The 18,601-nt window shown below is 42.2% G+C and overlaps 1 protein-coding gene across 4 annotated transcripts; it reads right to left on the reverse strand.

The window, feature by feature from the left end:
• Nucleotides 1-532: 532 nt before the first annotated feature.
• On the reverse strand, nucleotides 533-7,462 carry LOC124668705. 4 transcript variants are annotated; one of them, XM_047205789.1, is made up of 8 exons: nucleotides 7,276-7,462; nucleotides 5,141-5,702; nucleotides 4,952-5,050; nucleotides 4,785-4,877; nucleotides 4,605-4,700; nucleotides 4,428-4,529; nucleotides 3,703-3,849; nucleotides 533-3,062 (listed from the first exon to the last, which is right to left on the reverse strand). In XM_047205789.1, exons 2-8 carry the CDS (start codon nucleotides 5,651-5,653, stop codon nucleotides 918-920), a joined length of 3,195 nt encoding a protein of 1,064 aa, XP_047061745.1. In that variant the 5' UTR covers nucleotides 5,654-5,702; nucleotides 7,276-7,462; the 3' UTR covers nucleotides 533-917. The 4 variants fall into 4 exon arrangements, with proteins under 4 accessions (XP_047061745.1, XP_047061744.1, XP_047061743.1 ...); XM_047205788.1 differs by lacking the exon at nucleotides 7,276-7,462 and having other exon boundaries at nucleotides 533-1,655; nucleotides 1,716-3,062; nucleotides 5,141-5,716; XM_047205787.1 differs by lacking the exon at nucleotides 7,276-7,462 and having other exon boundaries at nucleotides 4,785-4,865; nucleotides 5,141-5,716.
• Nucleotides 7,463-18,601: the final 11,139 nt, after the last annotated feature.

The following is an 18,601-nucleotide window of genomic DNA, read 5'->3' on the forward strand; positions in this document are numbered from 1 at the left end:
CCTAATATGGACAAAACCCTAATGGACCAACCATATTTGATGGACCCGGTATTCTCTATTGTCTGTTGAAGATGTTTGGTACTACAAGACGTTCACCTAAAAAAAAAAAGATGTTCAGCCTGCCAAAAACTTATAATATTCTGAAATAGAGTACAGTTTAAGATTTATATGTTAAGCTGTTCAGGCAACAATGATTTCAATAAGTACGTCATTAGTAATAATAACCACTGTGAACATAAAGAGAATTGGTGATCATGTGGCAAATACTGAATGTTTGTTCTGACAGGTGATGATCATGTAGCAAATAAGTCCGAAGCTCGAAACTCATGTGGTGGTCATGTGATAAATAATAGAAGTCCGAAGAAAAGTGTGGCATAATTCTAAATAATTAGTGTAGGTGTGACTGGTATTCTGTTTTAGTTCAACTGGGCTTCCAGTGGTAACAAGCAGATACAACTCGATATTCCTACACATTAAAGTGAGCCTGGGGAAATATTGCCGGGAGTGCTCGTCATCCACATAACAGGATCACTTGAAAAAAATAGTTAAACTGAAGTCCTTGCAACGGTGTGATAGTTAGTCGCCCTGATGATACAACAAATGAAATTAACCAGGCAACTGCACAGAACGCAAAAGAAAACAAAATCACAAGCCATATCATCTACAACGGCATCGTTTCCACGAAGCCATTCTGATCCCTATGATCCGATTGGATGTACATAGCGCCTAATAAAGTTAAGAGGAAGCTACAGGCTTTTCTACATACAAAATATATTGTAAAGAGGTCACAGAAACACTATTGTTCTTCATCAGAAAACTAGCAGACTACTGCTTCGAGCTTGGTCCCTTGGTCATTCCTCTGATTACCAGCCTTTTGCAAGTACTAAATGTTTATTCCCTTTTTCCTTCCAGGGCTGTCACTGTGGAGGGAACCAACCACCGTTGTAGAACCTATCTGATGGCCTTTGCGCCGAGTGGTGGCCGGCATGGTCGAATTGTGTATTTCTAGTATCATCCACGGAGGGAGCAGAATAATCTGGCGGTGCAATTTTATTCAAGTCGTGTTGCAGAGGGAAGTGGTCCCGAACAGCTGGACTGTCATCCAGAACAGGAATGTCACCTGTAAGGGTCTTGAACGCGAACTCGATGCAAGGGTCTGACCAGGAACTTCCAAATAATGACAAGCCAAACCCAGATGGATCAGCAGCTTCGGGCATTGCAGCCTGCGTTGGCAAAACGGGTTCTTGGGCTGGCGCATATTGGCGTTGAAAATTTGCCGAGGAGGTTGCAGTAGGCGACGCCTCTATTTTCACAGGATTTGACGACTTCTGGTTCTCAACATTTTCCCAAAAGTTGGTGACAGGTGCTCCATGTCCCCACTCAGGTTTCTGAGAGAAATCAGACTGCCGGATAGGATTCTCAGCATAACGTGGCTGCAAGTATCTGGTATTGTTTTCCCGAATAGCCTGTATTTGGTTGACAGTTAAACCTTGGATCAGCTGTGACCGACTGGTGGTATTTTCCTGCGTAGCTATCTGATTCAGAGAGTTAGCTCGATCCGATGGTAATTGATAGGCAGAGTTTCCTTGGCTAATCTGCATATTATTCACATTAACTCTTTGGCTCTGCTTCTGATAGGCAGAGTTTCCTTGGTTGATTGGTGAAGTATTCATGCGTACTCCGTCTTTTATCTGATAGGCAGAGTTCCCTTGGCTAATCTGCATATGATTCACATTATCACTTTGGCTCCGCTTTGGATGATTGGTGAAGTATTCATGCGTACTCCGTTTTTTATCAACAGTTAAAGCTTGGATCAGCTGGTTGGTACTATTCTGCTGCATAGTTTGCATTTGTTTCATAGTGTCAGCTTGACCCAACTGTAATTGAATGGTTTCCTGGTTAATCTGCATGTGGTTCAGAGCAGTGCCTGCTTGCCTCGGCTCTGAGTGATTGGCGAAGTATTGTGTAGCCTGTATTTTCATGCCAGAATCTGCTTGGCTCGACTTCAACTGATTGGTGGCATGTTCCTGATTAGCTTGTATTGGATTCACAGTGTGCCCATGCCTTTGCTGCCACCGCGAGTGATTGCTAACATATTCCTGTCCTGCCTGTACCGGAATGAGTATCTTTTCATTGCTCGACTGTAACTGACGGGCAGTATTTCCTTGATTAGTCTTTTTTCTATTCATAGTGTCTGCTTTGCTCACCTGTGAGTAACTGGTAGTGTATTCCTGCATTGCATGCATTTGATTAGCAGTGTCTGCTTGGCTCGCCTGTAACTGATTGGCAGTACTCTCCCGATTGGTCTGTATTCGAATGGCAGTGTCCGCCTGGCACGAATGCAACTGGTTGACAGTGTCATCATGATTGGTCTGCGTTGGAATGATAGTATCTGCTTGGCTGAACTGTACATGAATGGTAGTGTTCTCCTGCTTGGTCTGTATTTTAGTGAGCGCGTCTGCTCGACTAGACTGTAATTGATTGACAGAGCCCTCATCATTGATCTGCATTGGAATGACAGTATCTGCTTGGCTCGACTGTAACTGATTGGCTATGCTCTTCTGATTGGTCTGTACTTGAATGATAGTGTCTGCTTGGTTGAACTGTGAGTCATATGTAGTTTCCTCTTGAATAGGCTGTACCTGATTGACAAGATTTACACTAGTTGGTTCATCTCCACGCTCAGCGTTTCCTTCAGGATAAACCTTCAATGCAGCTATCCGAGATGACGCTCGGGGAGGTGTTGCAATCTTTTCTTTAGAAGTGATTTTACGCTTCTTGGGTTTCACCTCTGCACTTGGTTCTTTCCTTTTAACAGATTTCTTCCCCCCTGGAGCACGCTGCGCAGAGACCATCCGCGCACTCTTGTGTTCCAATGGATCAACCTTGTTGGCATATTTTTGTATTGGTTTAATGCCTTCAAACTCTGGTAACATCGCATTTCCAGTATATGTACCGAACAGTTCTTCCCGAGGAAGCATGATCCCTTCTGAGGTTAGTATTTCGCACTGAATGGCCTTGTCAGCGGTACCCGGTCTTGTGTATTCTGATGATGCTCTTGTCTGATATTCACAAAATAATCTTATAAGTTGCAATCATCAGATAAGAGAAAACGCATATGTATGTCAGAGATTTTTTGTTTAACCTATCTCCAAAAGTTTTAGGTATGCTCTATCTAATAAAACTAAATTTCAGAAACCAACAGATTTATGATATGTCATCTAAATCACATGGTTTATAAAAACCTTCACGTCTTCAAATGATGTTCTTGTCTGATTTAACAAAAAGGTCTAGCAAGTTTTTTTTTTTTTTGCTTAGCTTATCTCCTCAAGCTTCATATCTAATCTATCCAATTAAACTAAAATTCAGAAAGTAAAGGAGTTTTATGATCTGTGATCCAGACTACAGGGTGCTATCTGGTCTCCTCAAAATCTACACAAAAACAGGTGCATTTCTAAGTTCTAAAATGGGACAAGCAGGATACGAGCTTTTGACAAGTGGCCGGCTGTGCATGATCTAGAATGCATCACATGACTAGGACCAAACTTACCAATATTCATAAATCATAGAAAGGTTAACCGGTAGGTGTGCATGGTAATTAACTAATTATGATACCTACCTTGCACTTACATTCCATCTATGGTCCAATGGACAAATACAAAAACTAGAGTCGGTGAAAAAAAGGTGGTACAAGGAACTCACATGAGCTTGGTTCTGTGTAACACAAACATCCTGGATAGTTCTCTTCTTTGGCCTACAACTGCATTTATTTATGTCTCCTGATTCAACATAGCGTTGCACATCCTTCAGGGAGCGAAATTCATAACCACTAGCTGGGTCAATGTAGTACTGCAGAGATCAAAAGAATTAGAGGTAGAACAAGGGGTTCAATAAAAAGTAAACAGAAAATGTGAAGGAAAAACAGAGTTTTCGGAGGCATTCTATAACGTAGAATAGCGTGAGTCTATTTTAAAACACTATGTAGGCGGCTAGGTAAGTGGTTAACACTACTTCCTATCCCCTTGGGTACGTACTAATAACCTATTCAGATCCTCAGCTTCTTGAAAATCCTTGGGAATGATGGGGCAAAAGGTGTAATTGGTATTTTATAGTACCAACTACTATCATGCAGACGCACAGAAAAACATGCTAAGAGGCAGGAAAGACTGAAAGAGTTGGAGCTGAACTATGATATAGGCAGGGTGATTTGAGAAAGAAATTATTTCAATGAAAATAAAAAATGGACCAGTATCGCAGTTGGCTTGTGGTAGAGTACTCAGCAAGATAACTTGATATGGATGCTCGGGAAACATTTATTTCAATTCAAAATGAAACTAGGTTGGCTAAAATGACTTGGGCAATGGGTATTCCTATATTGTTTTGGATAGTCAAGACTGAAAGAGAAAGAAAAGGTCATTCCAGCATACCGTATCAAGCTTGTTTGTAGTTCCATTCTTTCTTGGTCTGGCTTCTCTCAACCATCCATCAGGCAACTGAACCATACTGTCAAGCTCATCCTTGATTTGGACCTAGTAGTGAAACCAATTACGTATATCGTCTTAGACTGAATGGAGTAAGAGAGGGAAAAGATTACAGTGGCATACCAGATCAGTAGTGTGCCTTGATCCATTCTTTCTGGGCACTTCTTCTTTCCACCATCCATCAGGTCCCTTCATGACTGGTTCATCTTTGCTTTCAACCTGGTATAGGGGAATAATTATTATGGCTCACATATAGTGTTCTAGATAGAGCATGGCAGGAGGAAAAGGAACATTGTGACATACCTGATCAGCCTTGTAATTTAATTGATCCTTTACTGGTACTTCACCCAAACATCCATCTGGCCCCTTGATGACTGGGGCATTCTTGATAAGAACCTAGTTGAATAATTAGTTACTCAGATATAGTGTTTCAGATACAGAACAACAAAGAAAGGATGGTCAGAACATACCAGATCATTGCTCTGATTTGATCCATGTTTTCCTGGACTGTCTGCTTCACAACGTTCACCAGGCAGGCTCTTAATGACTGGTTCATCCTTGTTTTCTACCTATTAAGAAAAAGTAAAGTGTTGATTTTTTTACATATCATGCTGCACCCAGAACAGATGAATAAAGGAAGAAGCTAGAGATTTGCATGCCTTAATGGAGGGGCTTATTCTAACAAGCCCACTTCGTGTTCTAGAACATGAATCCTCGTTGGAATCAATAGCAGTTTTTCCTCCAACAAGCCCACTTCGTGTTTTAGAAGATGAATCTTCATTGAAATCCAGAGCAATGTTTCCTCTAACAAGCCCACTTCGTGTTTTAGAACATGAACCGCCATTGGAATCCATAGCGATGTTTCGTCTAACAAGCCCACTTCTTGTTTTAGATTGTGAACCCTCGCTGGAATCCACGATATTATTTACCCTAGCAAGCCCACTTCGTGTTCTAGAAGATGAAGCATTGCTGGAATCCACGCTGTTGTTTACCATAACAAGCTCATGTCGAGCTTTAGAAGATGAACCCTCACTGGGATCCACGATATTCTTTACCCTAACAAGCCCACTTCGGGTTTTAGAACATGATTCCTCACTGGGATCCGCAATGATGTTATTTCGCCTGACAAGCCCACTTCTTGTTCTAGAACCTGAACTGTTGCTGGGATCCATGATGCTGTTTCCCCTGACAAGCCCACTTCTTGTTCTAAAACATGTGCTCCTGCTGGAATACATAATGATATTAATTAAGTTCACAAAGATTTATCCAACTGGCAATAGCACAGCACACAGCAAAACATCATAAAGTTTTCTGTAACCAGTACCACATACGGAAATGCTAAAGTTGGCCTGCTAGTGCTACAATGTCGAAAAAATAAAGAACAGACATAATGTAGCAGGTAGAGGATATTTGTCTGGAGAATTTTGGTATCTAGTCAAGTTGAACTAAACACCGGCGCTCACAGAGAAAAATAGCCCTGATCCAAACAACCCCTTATTCTTCTCCTTAATACTGTTAAGACTGGTACATATATACACTATTGATGGCACAGATGGTCCATCTAGGATGGCTCGGCCAATGTGGCCCACAACTCTACTGTATATATCTCATTTGCTCTTTTTTTGCGGGGATATATATCTCATTTGCTAATGGAGTAAGATGGGCATTTGTATTTGTCAGTGCATACATTATGTTTGCGTTCTCTTAACAAATATTAACCAGGTGAGAACACTGCAGCCGACTATGCAAATAAGGAAAATCTGCACGTGACGCTTTCAATATTCGGCAGAAGCTCTAGATTCTTTTGAGTACTGTATCGAGAAATCCACCTACCTATTGATGTTTGAGTAATTTTGTATATTTTTTTAGAAAAGGCAACCATAGCATGAAAAAGAAATGGCTACGTTACTACTACGTATTGCACATCACAGTAGATCGCCCGATAGTGGCCAGCTTCTATACGGGTGCCGTGACTTGATCGACACGTAGCATGGGAGCTTCTATACGGGTGCCGTGACTTGATCGACACGTAGCATGGGAGCTTCTATCATTGATCGACACCTTACACACCCATGATCAGATCATTTCCATACACTACACCACCACTACCGTGACATGTCAACCTTAGAGTCACATGGAAAATAGCGAGCTACATCACCAAGAAACCCTAAAATCAGCTTTTAAATAGCTCTATATGCACCGGGAGAGGTATAGCTTTCGCCTCTCGGCGCGTGAAACACAACCGACTCAATCTCACCAGTGGGGCTACGTCAACAAAGGCAACAAAGGCGTCTACAAACTGACCTTCCTTTTTTTGCACTGACCGGCACCGACCATTCCAAAGACCTTAGGAGGGGCATGGAATTTGGCTTTAGGAGCATGAACTGGCCTTCCTTCTTCCTATGCAAGTTCTAGCGCGAGGGGTAACAGGAGACAGATAGGCGAAGGACAAGGATAGGATGAGACAGCCGCATACCCAGCTGAAAGTTTACTCGGATTACTGGACCGAATCGCAGTCCAGTAACAAACCCCTCATCGTTCTCCCCACTCTACAGGTGATAAATCCACTCCCCGCAGCCACAGCCACGGCAACCCTACCCAACGGAACACCCCGACACGAATGACCGGACATCAAGCGCCGGATCGCCGCCAGCCCCGCCAATCGGCATCCACCATACCATATCCTCCTGGCGAGCAACCTTATACTCCGACGAATCTGCACACCCCACGCGTGCGGTGGGCCCTGGAGCAGGACGAAATCGAGGGGCGCGGGTGAGGAGGAGGGCAGACGTACCGGCGTTCCCGCGCTGCTGCGCGGTGGAGATGGGAGCTGCGCCGGTGAGTGGCCTCCGTCCCTCCGGGGAGCAACTAGGGTTAGCGGAGGCGGAGGTGGATACGGGAGTGGGGAAGTGGGAGAAAGAGAGACTTTTTTGCCAAGACGAGGAGAGGAGGCAGCTCGGCACCACGACACGACACGACGCGACGCGAGGCGCACGCTCTTGGCTTGCTTGCTTGGCTCGCCTCACTGTTCTGAGTTCTGACCACTGACCAGTGGAGTCGGAGTCGGAACGGAAATGAGCTGTCCTGTCCTTCCTTATCCTTTCTCCTTTCCGGAACGGGCAAAGTATTTCCGTATCGAAACTCTTTCCGTATCCACCTTTGGTGTTTGACCGAGCTGCTTCGATCTAACACCAAGATTGCCACATCTGACATTTCGAGTCCCACTGCGTACGAATGAACCAAAGTGTTCATCTCTTGTTCTTCTTTTTTCTTTTTTTTTTAATAATTCTTCATCTCTAAATGGTCTCTTTGCCACGCGAGTAGTATATTTTAAGGAGATTGTTGGAGCGGCAAAAAATGGAGTTGTGGGAAACTTTCATTTCGTGTCCGTGTCCTAACGTATTCGTTCTATATTTATTTACATTTTTCCTTTCATGCCTCGCTCAGTTATGTGGTTTTTGTCCCTATCCGGTCCTAATATTTTTTAGTGTGCTATCTTCTCACCAGAACTTGATTATGGGTTTTCTTTTCTGAAACATTGACTACAGCATAGATGTACTCTCACAAACACACCACCACTATCCTCGCGCATACCCATGGTCCGTGGAGACGCAGCCTTGAATCTTGAAAATGAATGAAGACAGCGCTAAAAAATCAATCCACTCTACTGAGACATGTAATGCGTTAAAGCGAAGGTTTGTTTCCTAATAGGGCGATTCAACCAGTACATCCAGGAGTGGGTCCAAAATTCAACCAAACTTGAGTCCACATCGTATTATATGATGTAGTTGAACTAAACCATTTATACTATATAGGTGATTTTCTACTAATATATAGGTGTTTTTTTTTTCTACATCCCGGACCATGACCTGTGTAGCCGGGATCAAACCAAAAGTTGTTTCTCTCGATCACGTAGAATGCCATATCCTCCTTTGAGCTTAGGATTTTGCATAAAGTAATTGTTGCATACAATTCTATGTATTTTACTATTTTAACACTATCGCAAGCCTAAAGTAAATGTGTACGATGGAAATTGTACATTGGGGCGGACAATCATCGTCTTTTTTAATGTGAAACTCGGATAATCATCATTTATAGAGTACAGCGGTACATTCTCCTTGCTCGCCATCATATGCTGGAAAATAATTTCATTATGTTATTGCTAAAAATTAAAATCGTAAGTCTGACAATGAAGAAGATATCCAAACCTGGAATTTCATGTTGATGGTGCTGGAGCGCAAAGTGGCAACCGGTTCATGATCAATGTCATGTTTTAACATACACGCTATACCAAGGTAATGTTCAAAATATCGTTAATCTTAACTTATCAGTCGGCCATAAAATGAAGATTAATCACTTATCGGCGCATTGATCGATTTTATCGGTCCACTATTTATCGGCTTATTTTTGTAAATCCTAATTTTCGACACTAAATTTTCTATTTCTTTTTGCAGGAAAAGCAAGTGATATATTAAAGCCTCGGACTTACAGACCAGGTCCAGCAAGAAAGAAATTACAATAAATTGGAGATCATAACATGATATTCCTTGCCATAACACATAAACATCTATTTAATTGGAAACTAAGTAACAATAAATTGGAGAAACCATTCTTGACTTATCTTTTCCATGTCTTAAACTAATTTATGTTCTTACCATCAACCTCATGGTATTCATTCCACTTCAATATTGGAATTCATGACAAGGAAATCAACACTAGAAATGTTCCCTAGTTTTCAATTTCTAGATTCTTTTCCATTCAAATTATTATACATCAAACTTAGAGAAGTGAGAGTTATATATTATTTATTAGAGAAGCAATGACAAACCTTGAACTAAACCTTGGATATACATCCATGTAATCAAATCATCATCTTTAAGAATAAACCCTAGGATATTATTCAAGACATTCCTAGAGAGAGAACCCATCTTTGATAATTAGAGGTATTGATGAAAACATCATTCTCTATGGAGCCTAACCTTAGATTAGTACTAAAGTCCTTTCCAAATGAGAGACCATTCATACCAATCCTAGCTTTACATATTAAAGAATCTAGGACAACCTATGAACTAAATTATTAGGAGATAAAACCCTTTCATCTTGGAGTGGTGAGATGACCAAATATCAAAAATACTATCATATCCATGATTTGATAAAGTAAGGAGGAGATACTAGGAGAGCACCATAAACCCTAGAATAACTATTCCTATATGAGAGAGATCAAGCTATGGAGTTACACTCAAGTAGTTGAGGTAACACTTGGACTTTAGGGAGATAACTACCCAATCATCAAGATGATTATATCATCATACCTTGAGAAGAACTCTAAGTATTTATCTCAGGCATTCTCCTGGGATATAATCTATTGAGACAACCATAGTAGGTCCATCCAAGAAAGAATAATAGAAGTACTATACCCTAGATGATCAAGACAATACTTGATCTTAGAAGTGAGAAACCTAGTTCATGAGAAATACTTTAGGAAGCCAAACCTTTGATCATTACAAATTGGGTAATGATCATATACTCTAAGAATTGAGAGTAGAAGCCATTGAGAATAAATTGATCATGTCTAATGCATGATCATGCTTTGGAGAAATAGAAGCATAAGCCATAAGTTAAACCCTATATCATAAGCAGAATCTTACCACATCTATATTCCACTTATTCCTCAATTAAAGAACCTAAGAAAACCATAGAGTCAAACCTATACTTTATATGGTGAGAAACCATTCATACATAAAACCAAAGTTAACTAAAAAAAGAACCATAACCATTTTAGTTACTTTAATAATGGATTAAGGATAACAATAGTGGAATCAGATAGAACCAATTCTCAAATCCTTAGTAACTAAAGGAGCACATGAAATATTAAGCAAGTAACCATTTTATCATGCATAGGGGAGATTATTATATCTCAACCCTAGTTTGTGTATCACTTGGGCGATCACAACTAAAACCTAAGCCTCAATTAAGTTCCAACCCATGTGTCATTAGGTAAATAGCATTAGAACCCTAGAATTGCACATTAATTAAATCTTATGCTTCAATTCTTGAACATAAAAAAAACCTTGTGCTACGTTATATAATTAAACCATACGGATGAAACCCGGTACTCACATGGGTAGCTACGCACCCCTTCCTCGTATGACACCTGTCCATTTTGGTCAAACCCCATTACTCCATCCCGGCCATTACTGTATCCGTTTTAACAGTTAACCAATCCACTTTAATTAGCACTCCCACCCCTTCCTTATCCCCTTTCCGCTCCATACAGGGCCGCGGCCAGCTCCTTCCCAGCCCACGACCAACAGAGCTCCAGTCCACAACAACACTTCGATGCAAAATCCGTGACTGGATCCGACACAGCGGCACTCCGTTGACCGCACGACAGGGGATCCGGCCACTACATTGGCAGGTGAAGCAGGGGACTGGACCGAGCTGGAACGACATGAATCGGGGCGGAGATGAACGATGAACCGACCTCCTCTGCCGCCGCCGGATCCACGCTGGAGCGGCACGAATCGAGCGTCCCATGGTCGGATTCGAGATCGCCAAATCTCGCCATGGCTGCCCTCGGTTCCCCATTGAACGGATTTGGGCGCCGCAGCGGATCGAGCTCGTCCGCCATGGCGTCCCCCTCGAGCTCATCTGCCATGGCCTCCCCCTCGAGCTCCCGTTGTCGACGGCGCCGTCCTGCCTCCATGGGCGCGACTTAGCCAGAGGAGGACGCGCACTTGGCAGATCGAATACAACATGGATCAAGCGCTGCACATCACCAGGCTCCAACCACATCACACCAACGCCAATCTGCGCTGATAATTCGCCGCTTGCGAGCGCTCCGCTGGCCTCCTTGCCTCCTCCTTGGACGGCGCACATCACCAGGTCAGCTGCGGCCGGCCCGAATAGAGTATGGCGCTTTGAACGATTCGTGCAAAATAAAGTCAACCCATGCACCTGCGAGCCGGGCGTCGGCCGTGCCTCCCCTGCAGTTCGCGGAACCGCCGCTCATCGTCCTGCTCCCGGCCTGGAACCGCGGCTTCGACGACTCGAAGGCGTGAAGATGGAGGGAACCGTCTGAAGCGGGACGACCGGCGCGGACCTCCTCGCGCTCCTCATGCCGACCTTCGTGGCCATCACCGGCCACAGGGCTGGCGTCGAGGATGTGGTGGCCGCGGCCGTCGCGGCGGCCGAGGGGCTCGCGGCTGGGACGGGGAATGGTAGGAGAGCTCGAACGGCGGCGCTAGCTGATTGAGGACGAGGCGTCGGGCATGGCGCTCCGGTGGCTGGCGCTGTTCACGCTCAGACACTAGAATAACTACTCAATTTACTACTCGATTAGCTGCTCCGATTACTGTACCATACATGAGACACGGTCAAAGGGGAACCGAGGAAATACGAATCTTAGGGGAGATCTAACGGCAACAGATGCATGCGCAGCTACCCATGTGGGTAGCGAATCCACTCTCTTAAACCATATGTGTAGTGATCAACCATTTATCTTTGTAACCAAGATAAACCATGATGGAAACAATACCTACTTAGATATTTTCAAATATAATGATAGTATTAACCTTAATAAGGGGGGGTTATGATAGAAACTATAAAACCCTAATACATTGGAGCTCACATAAAATCATGTGAATTGACCAATTCCTCCAATATGAAGCCAAGTCCTAATAATAACTTCCAAAATATTTAGAATAAGAATAATCAACCCTAATTATTCAACATGGAGTTATATTACAAATGAGAAAGGAAATTAAAATGAATACCTAAATTCTTGTCTAATTAAAAATTGCAACAAGGCTCACATATATTTAATGTTTATTCAAAAAAAAGTGAGTAATACAATGATCCTTGTATTAGTCCTCATTAAAGCCAAATTGATAAACAAGTCGCAAAACAGACAAGAATTCAAATTTGAATTAAAACCATGATTCCAAATAGAAATTGAAAACAAAAAATAAAAACAGAAAAAGGAAAAGACGAGGAAAACCTTACCTGGACTCACCTGGTCGTGGCAGCCTAGCAGCAGCCCAAAGACCAGCTCCAAACCGCAGCCCAAACCAGCCCAATACCTTTTCGTGTGGATAAAGACGAAGGAGACGTCGTCGTCTTCGTCTTCGTCACTGGACGCGCGGGAGCTCGCCACCGCGACGCCAACGCCACGTCCCGCGGTCGCCGCCGCCGTTGCTGACCGCCAGCACATGCCGGAGGATCTATAAATGGCGCGGACGCCCTCCATTTTCCTCTCTTCGCCCAAATTCCTCCCCAATCCAAAACCCTAACACACCCAGACTCTGATCATCGCCGCCGTTCGGAGCATCCCCGTGCCTTGTCGTGACTACTAGGAGCATCGCCGTCCTCGACTTGCTCGGTGATACGTCTCCGACGTATCGATAATTTCTTATGTTCCATGCCACATTATTGATGATATCTACATGTTATATGCACATTTTATGTCATATTTATGCGTTTTCTGGAACTAACCTATTGACGAGATGCCGAAAGGCCGGTTCTCGTTTTCTGCTGTTTTTGGTTCCGGAAATCCTAGTAAGGAAATATTCTCGGAATCGGACGAAATCAAGACCCGGGTTCCTATTTTTCCACGAAGCTTCCGGAACACCCGGGAAGGACCCGGAGGGGCCACGAGCCCACCGGACCACAGGCCGGCGCGGCCTGGGTGTGGCCCGCGCCACCCTATGGTGTCGCCGCCTCTTCGACCCTCTGACGCCGCCTCTTCGCCTATAAGAAGCCCCTCGACCTAAAACCACGAGACGGAAAAACCACGGTACGAGAAACCTTCCAGAGCCGCCGCCATCGTGAAGCCAAGATCTGGGGGACAGGAGTCTCTATTCCGGCACGCCGCCGGGACGGGGAAGTGCCCCCGGAAGGCTCCTCCATCGACACCACCGCCATCTCCATCAACGCTGCTGTCTCCCATGAGGAGGGAGTAGTTCTCCATCGAGGCTCGGGGCCGTACCGGTAGCTATGTGGTTAATCTCTCTCCTATGTACTTCAATACAATGATCTCATGAGCTGCTTTACATGATTGAGATCCATATGATGAGCTTTGTATCGCTACTAGTTGTGTGCTACTCATGTGATGTTATTAAAGTAGTCTATTCCTCCTCGCATGGTGTAAAGGTGACTAGTGTGTGCACCGTGTGGTTCTTGTCGTAGGCTATGATCATGATCTCTTGTAGATTGTGGAGTTAATTATCATTATGATAGTATTGATGTGATCTATTCCTCCTTCATAGTGTAATGTGGACGAGTGTGTGCACTATGTTAGTTCTTGGTTTATTTTGCAATGATCTATTATGCTCTAAGGTTATTTAAATATGAACATTGAATTGTGGAGCTTGTTAACTCCGGCATTGAGGGTTCGTGTAATCCTACGCAATGTGTTCATCATCCAACAAAAGAGTGTATGTAGCACATATGAGAAAGAGTTATTTATTATGCGATCAATGTTGAGAGTGTCCACTAGTGAAAGTATGATCCCTAGGCCTTGTTCCTAAATACTGCTATCACCGCTTGTTTACTCGTTTCTATCGTGTTACTACCGCTGCCATATTACCACCATCAACTACACGCCGACAAGCACTTTTCCGGCACCATTGCTACTCGCTACTATTTATTCATACCACCTATATTTCACTATCTCTTCGCCGAACTAGTGCACCTATTAGGTGTGTTGGGGACACAAGAGACTTCTTGCTTTGTGGTTGCGGGGTTGCATGAGAGGGATATCTTTGACCTCTTCCTCCCCGAGTTCGATAAACCTTGGGTGATCCACTTAAGGGAAACTTGCTGCTCGTTCTACAAACCTCTCGCTCTTGGAGGCCCAACACTTGTCTACAAGAATAGAAGCTCCCGTAGACATCAAGCTATTTTACGGCGTCGTTGCCGGGGAGGAAAGGTAAAAGGTACTCACACTCCGGATCTCGGTTACTAAGCTATTTTCGCCGTTGTAAGTACTCGAAGCTATTTCCTTTAGATCCTGCAATTGCATCTTTTTGTTTCTTGTTTACACTAGTTAGGCATAATGGACACCAATGAGCTTCTTATTCTATTTCCTGATTTAAGACATGGATGGTTTGATGCGAAAATTAAAAAACCTATGGAATCTTATTTGCATGCTTGGTAGTAATATTAGTATGAACGCTTTGAACACCATTGTTGATAATGATATAGAAAGTTCTAAGCTTGGGGAAGCTGGTTTTCATGATCTTTTTAGTCCCCCAAGCATTGAGGAGAAAATTTTCTTTGATGATACTTTGCCTCCTATTTATGATGATTATAATGATAGTGGTCTTTTGGTGCCACCTACTATGGAGAGGGAATTTTATTATGATTATACTATGCCTCCTACACTTGATGAGAATAATAATGATAGCTACTTTGTTGAATTTTCTCCCACTACAACTAATAAAATTGATTATGCTTATGTGGAGAGTAATAATTTTATGCATGAGACTCATGATAAGAATGCTTTATGTGATAGTTATATTGTTGAGTTTGCTCATGTTGCTACTGAAAGTTATTATGAGAGAGGAAAATATGGTTGTAGAAATTTTCATGTTACTAAAATGCCTCTCTATGTGCTGAAATTTTTGAAGCTACACTTGTTTTATCTTCCTATGCTTGTCACTTTGCTCTTCATGAACTTGTTTATTTACAAGATTCCTTTTCATAGGAAGAATGTTAGACTTAAATTTGTTTTGAATTTGCTTCTTGATGCCCTCTTTTGCTTCAAATACTATTTCTTGCGAGTGCATCATTAAAACTGCTGAGCCCATCTTAATGGCTATAAAGAAAGAACTTCTTGGGAGATAACCCATGTGTTATTTTGCTACAGTACTTGTTTTATATTTGTGTCTTGGAAGTTGTTTACTACTGTAGCAACCTCTCCTTATCTTATTTTTATCGCATTGTTGTGCCTAGTAAAGTCTTTGATAGTAAGGTTCATACTAGATTTGGATTACTCGCGCGAAACAGATTTCTTGCTTGTCACGAATACTGGGTCTAATTCTCTGTAGGTAACTCAGAAAATTATGCCAATTTACGTGAGTGATCCTCAGATATGTACGCAACTTTCATTCAATTTGAGCATTTTCATTTGAGCAAGTATGGTGCCCTTTTAAAATTCGTCTTTACTGGATCGTTCGTTTTGACAGATTCTGCCTTTTATTTCGCATTGCTTCTTTTGCTATGTGGGATGGATTTCTTTGATCCATTAATGTCCAGTAGCTTTATGCAATGTCCAGAAGTGTTAAGAATGATTGTGTCACCTCTGAACATGTTAATTTTTATTGTGCACTAACCCTCTAATGAGTTGTTTCGAGTTTGGTGTGGAGGAAGTTTTCAAGGATCAAGAGAGGAGGATGATATACTATGATCAAGAAGAGTGAAAGCTCTAAGCTTGGGGATGCCCCGTGGTTCATCCCTGCATATTTCAAGAAGACTCAAGCATCTAAGCTTGGGGATGCCCAAGGCATCCCCTTCTTCATCGATAAATTATCAGGTTCCTTCTCTTGAAACTATATTTTTATTCGGTCACATCTTATGTACTTTACTTGGAGCGTCTGTATGTTTCTTATTTTTGTTTTTGTTTGAATAAATGCTTGTGTGGGAGAGAGACACGCTCCGCTGGTTCATATGAACACATGTGTTCTTAGCTTTTAATGTTCATGGCGAAGGTTGAAGCGCTTCGTTAATTGTTATATGGTTGGAAACGGGAAATGCTACATGTAGTAATTGATAAAATGTCTTGGGTAATTTGATACTTGGCAATTGTTGTGCTCATGTTTAAGCTCTTGCATCATATACTTTGCACCTATTAATGAAGAAATACATAGAGCTTTCTAAAATTTGGTTTGCATATTTGGTCTCTCTAAAGTCTAGATAATTTCTAGTATTGAGTTTTGAACAACAAGGAAGACGGTGTAGAGTCTTATAATGTTTACAATATGACTTTTATGTGAGACCGGTTCATCCTTGTGTTTGTTTCAAATAACCTTGCTAGCCTAAACCTTGTATCGAGAGGGAATACTTCTCATGCATCCAAAATCCTTGAGCCAACCACTATGCCATTTGTGTCCACCATACCTACCTACTACATGGTATTTCTCCGCCATTCCAAAGTAAATTGCTTGAGTGCTACCTTTAAAATTCCATCATTCGCCTTTGCAATATATAGCTCATGGGACAAATAGCTTAAAAACTATTGTGGTATTGAATATGTACTTATGCACTTTATCTCTTATTAAGTTGCTTGTTGTGCGATAACCATGTTTCTGGGGACGCCATCAACTATTCTTTGTTGAATATCATGTGAGTTGATATGCATGTCCGTCTTGTCTGAAGTAAGGGAGATCTACCACCTTAATGGTTTGAGCATGCATATTGTTAGAGAAGAACATTGGGCCGCTAACTAAAGCCATGATTCATGGTGGAAGTTTCAGTTTTGGACATATATCCTCAATCTCATATGAGAATAATAATTGTTGCCACATGCTTATGCATTTAAGAGGAGTCCATTATCTGTTGTCCATGTTGTCCCGGTATGGATGTCTAAGTTGAGAATAATCAAAAGCGAGAAATCCAAAATGCGAGCTTTCTCCTTAGACCTTTGTACGAGGCGGCATGGAGGTACCCCATTGTGACACTTGGTTAAAACATGTGTATTGCGATGATCCGGTAGTCCAAGCTAATTAGGACAAGGTGCGGGCACTATTAGTATACTATGCATGAGGCTTGCAACTTGTAAGATATAATTTACATAACTCATATGCTTTATTACTACCGTTGACAAAATTGTTTCATGTTTTCAAAATAAAAGCTCTAGCACAAATATAGCAATCGATGCTTTCCTCTTTGAAGGACCATTCTTTTTTACTTTTATGTTGAGTCAGTTCACCTATCTCTCTCCACCTCAAGAAGCAAACACTTGTGTGAACTGTGCATTGATTCTTACATACTTGCTTATTGCACTTGTTATATGCTTTGCATTGACAATTATCCATGAGATATACATGTTACAAGTTGAAAGCAACCGCTGAAACTTAATCTTCCATTATGTTGCTTCAATGTCTTTACTTTAAATTATTGCTTTATGAGTTAACTCTTATGCAAGACTTATTGATGCCTGTCTTCAAAGTGCTATTCATGAAAAGTAATTGCTTTATGATTCAGTTGTTTACTCATGTCATTACCATTGTTTTGATCGCTGCATTCATTACATATGTTTACAATATGATCAAGTTTGTGATGGCATGTCACTCCAGAAATTATCTTTGTTTATCGTTTACCTGCTCGGGACGAGCAGAAACTAAGCTTGGGGATGCTGTGTGGTGACCCGGCATACCACTGCATGGTGTAGTATGCAAGTCTGATATAACACCAATGAAACACTGTTCCACTAGTATTATATCGCTCAGAGTGGTACAACAGAAACATATGCGGGTCCAAGGCATGTCTATAGAATTACATCATTGACTCCATTACATAAGATCAGCACAGACCTCCTACTTTACAATGAGGTAAAACTACAGATAACTCCAGAAGAACGACTCGTAGTCTAGTCTTATCACGAACTCTATTTGTTGAGTATTTCACGAACTACAGAGGCTAAGAATAGACTCTAGCTAAATAGGAGCTAAGTTTGGGAAACTAGTTTCCTTCTATGGCTAGACTAGGTTTTCTCCTTGTTGGATGTGGTATCCGACTCTTCCGGCGATTTCGTCCCTTGAAGTAGTTGTTGACTTCTCGGTCTTCGAGTTGCACTCGTAGATCCTCCTTCGATGCCTCCATATCTAAGCGGGGATTTAAGAGTGGGATGAGTACGAGCGTACTCAACAAGTTCATTATAGGAAAGAGGTGTTTAATGCACTAGCTACGGCATTAGACCATAAAGTCTAATACCAATGCAGGTTTTCATAATCATTTCTTCAAGAGGTTGTTTTTATTCAGAAGAACTATGTCCGTCAGCCTTCACCGGTTTACTAGAACTTCATGGAGCTCCTTTCCGGCCGCGTTCGCAGTTCCATATCCCGGAACAAGGAGTGACAGGTCACGGTTCATTACACTCTGCAGAGGTGTGTTGCTTTACC

The sequence above is a fragment of the Lolium rigidum genome, chromosome 6, assembly GCF_022539505.1.
Source record: "Lolium rigidum isolate FL_2022 chromosome 6, APGP_CSIRO_Lrig_0.1, whole genome shotgun sequence".
NCBI classification, from domain to species: domain Eukaryota; kingdom Viridiplantae; phylum Streptophyta; class Magnoliopsida; order Poales; family Poaceae; genus Lolium; species Lolium rigidum.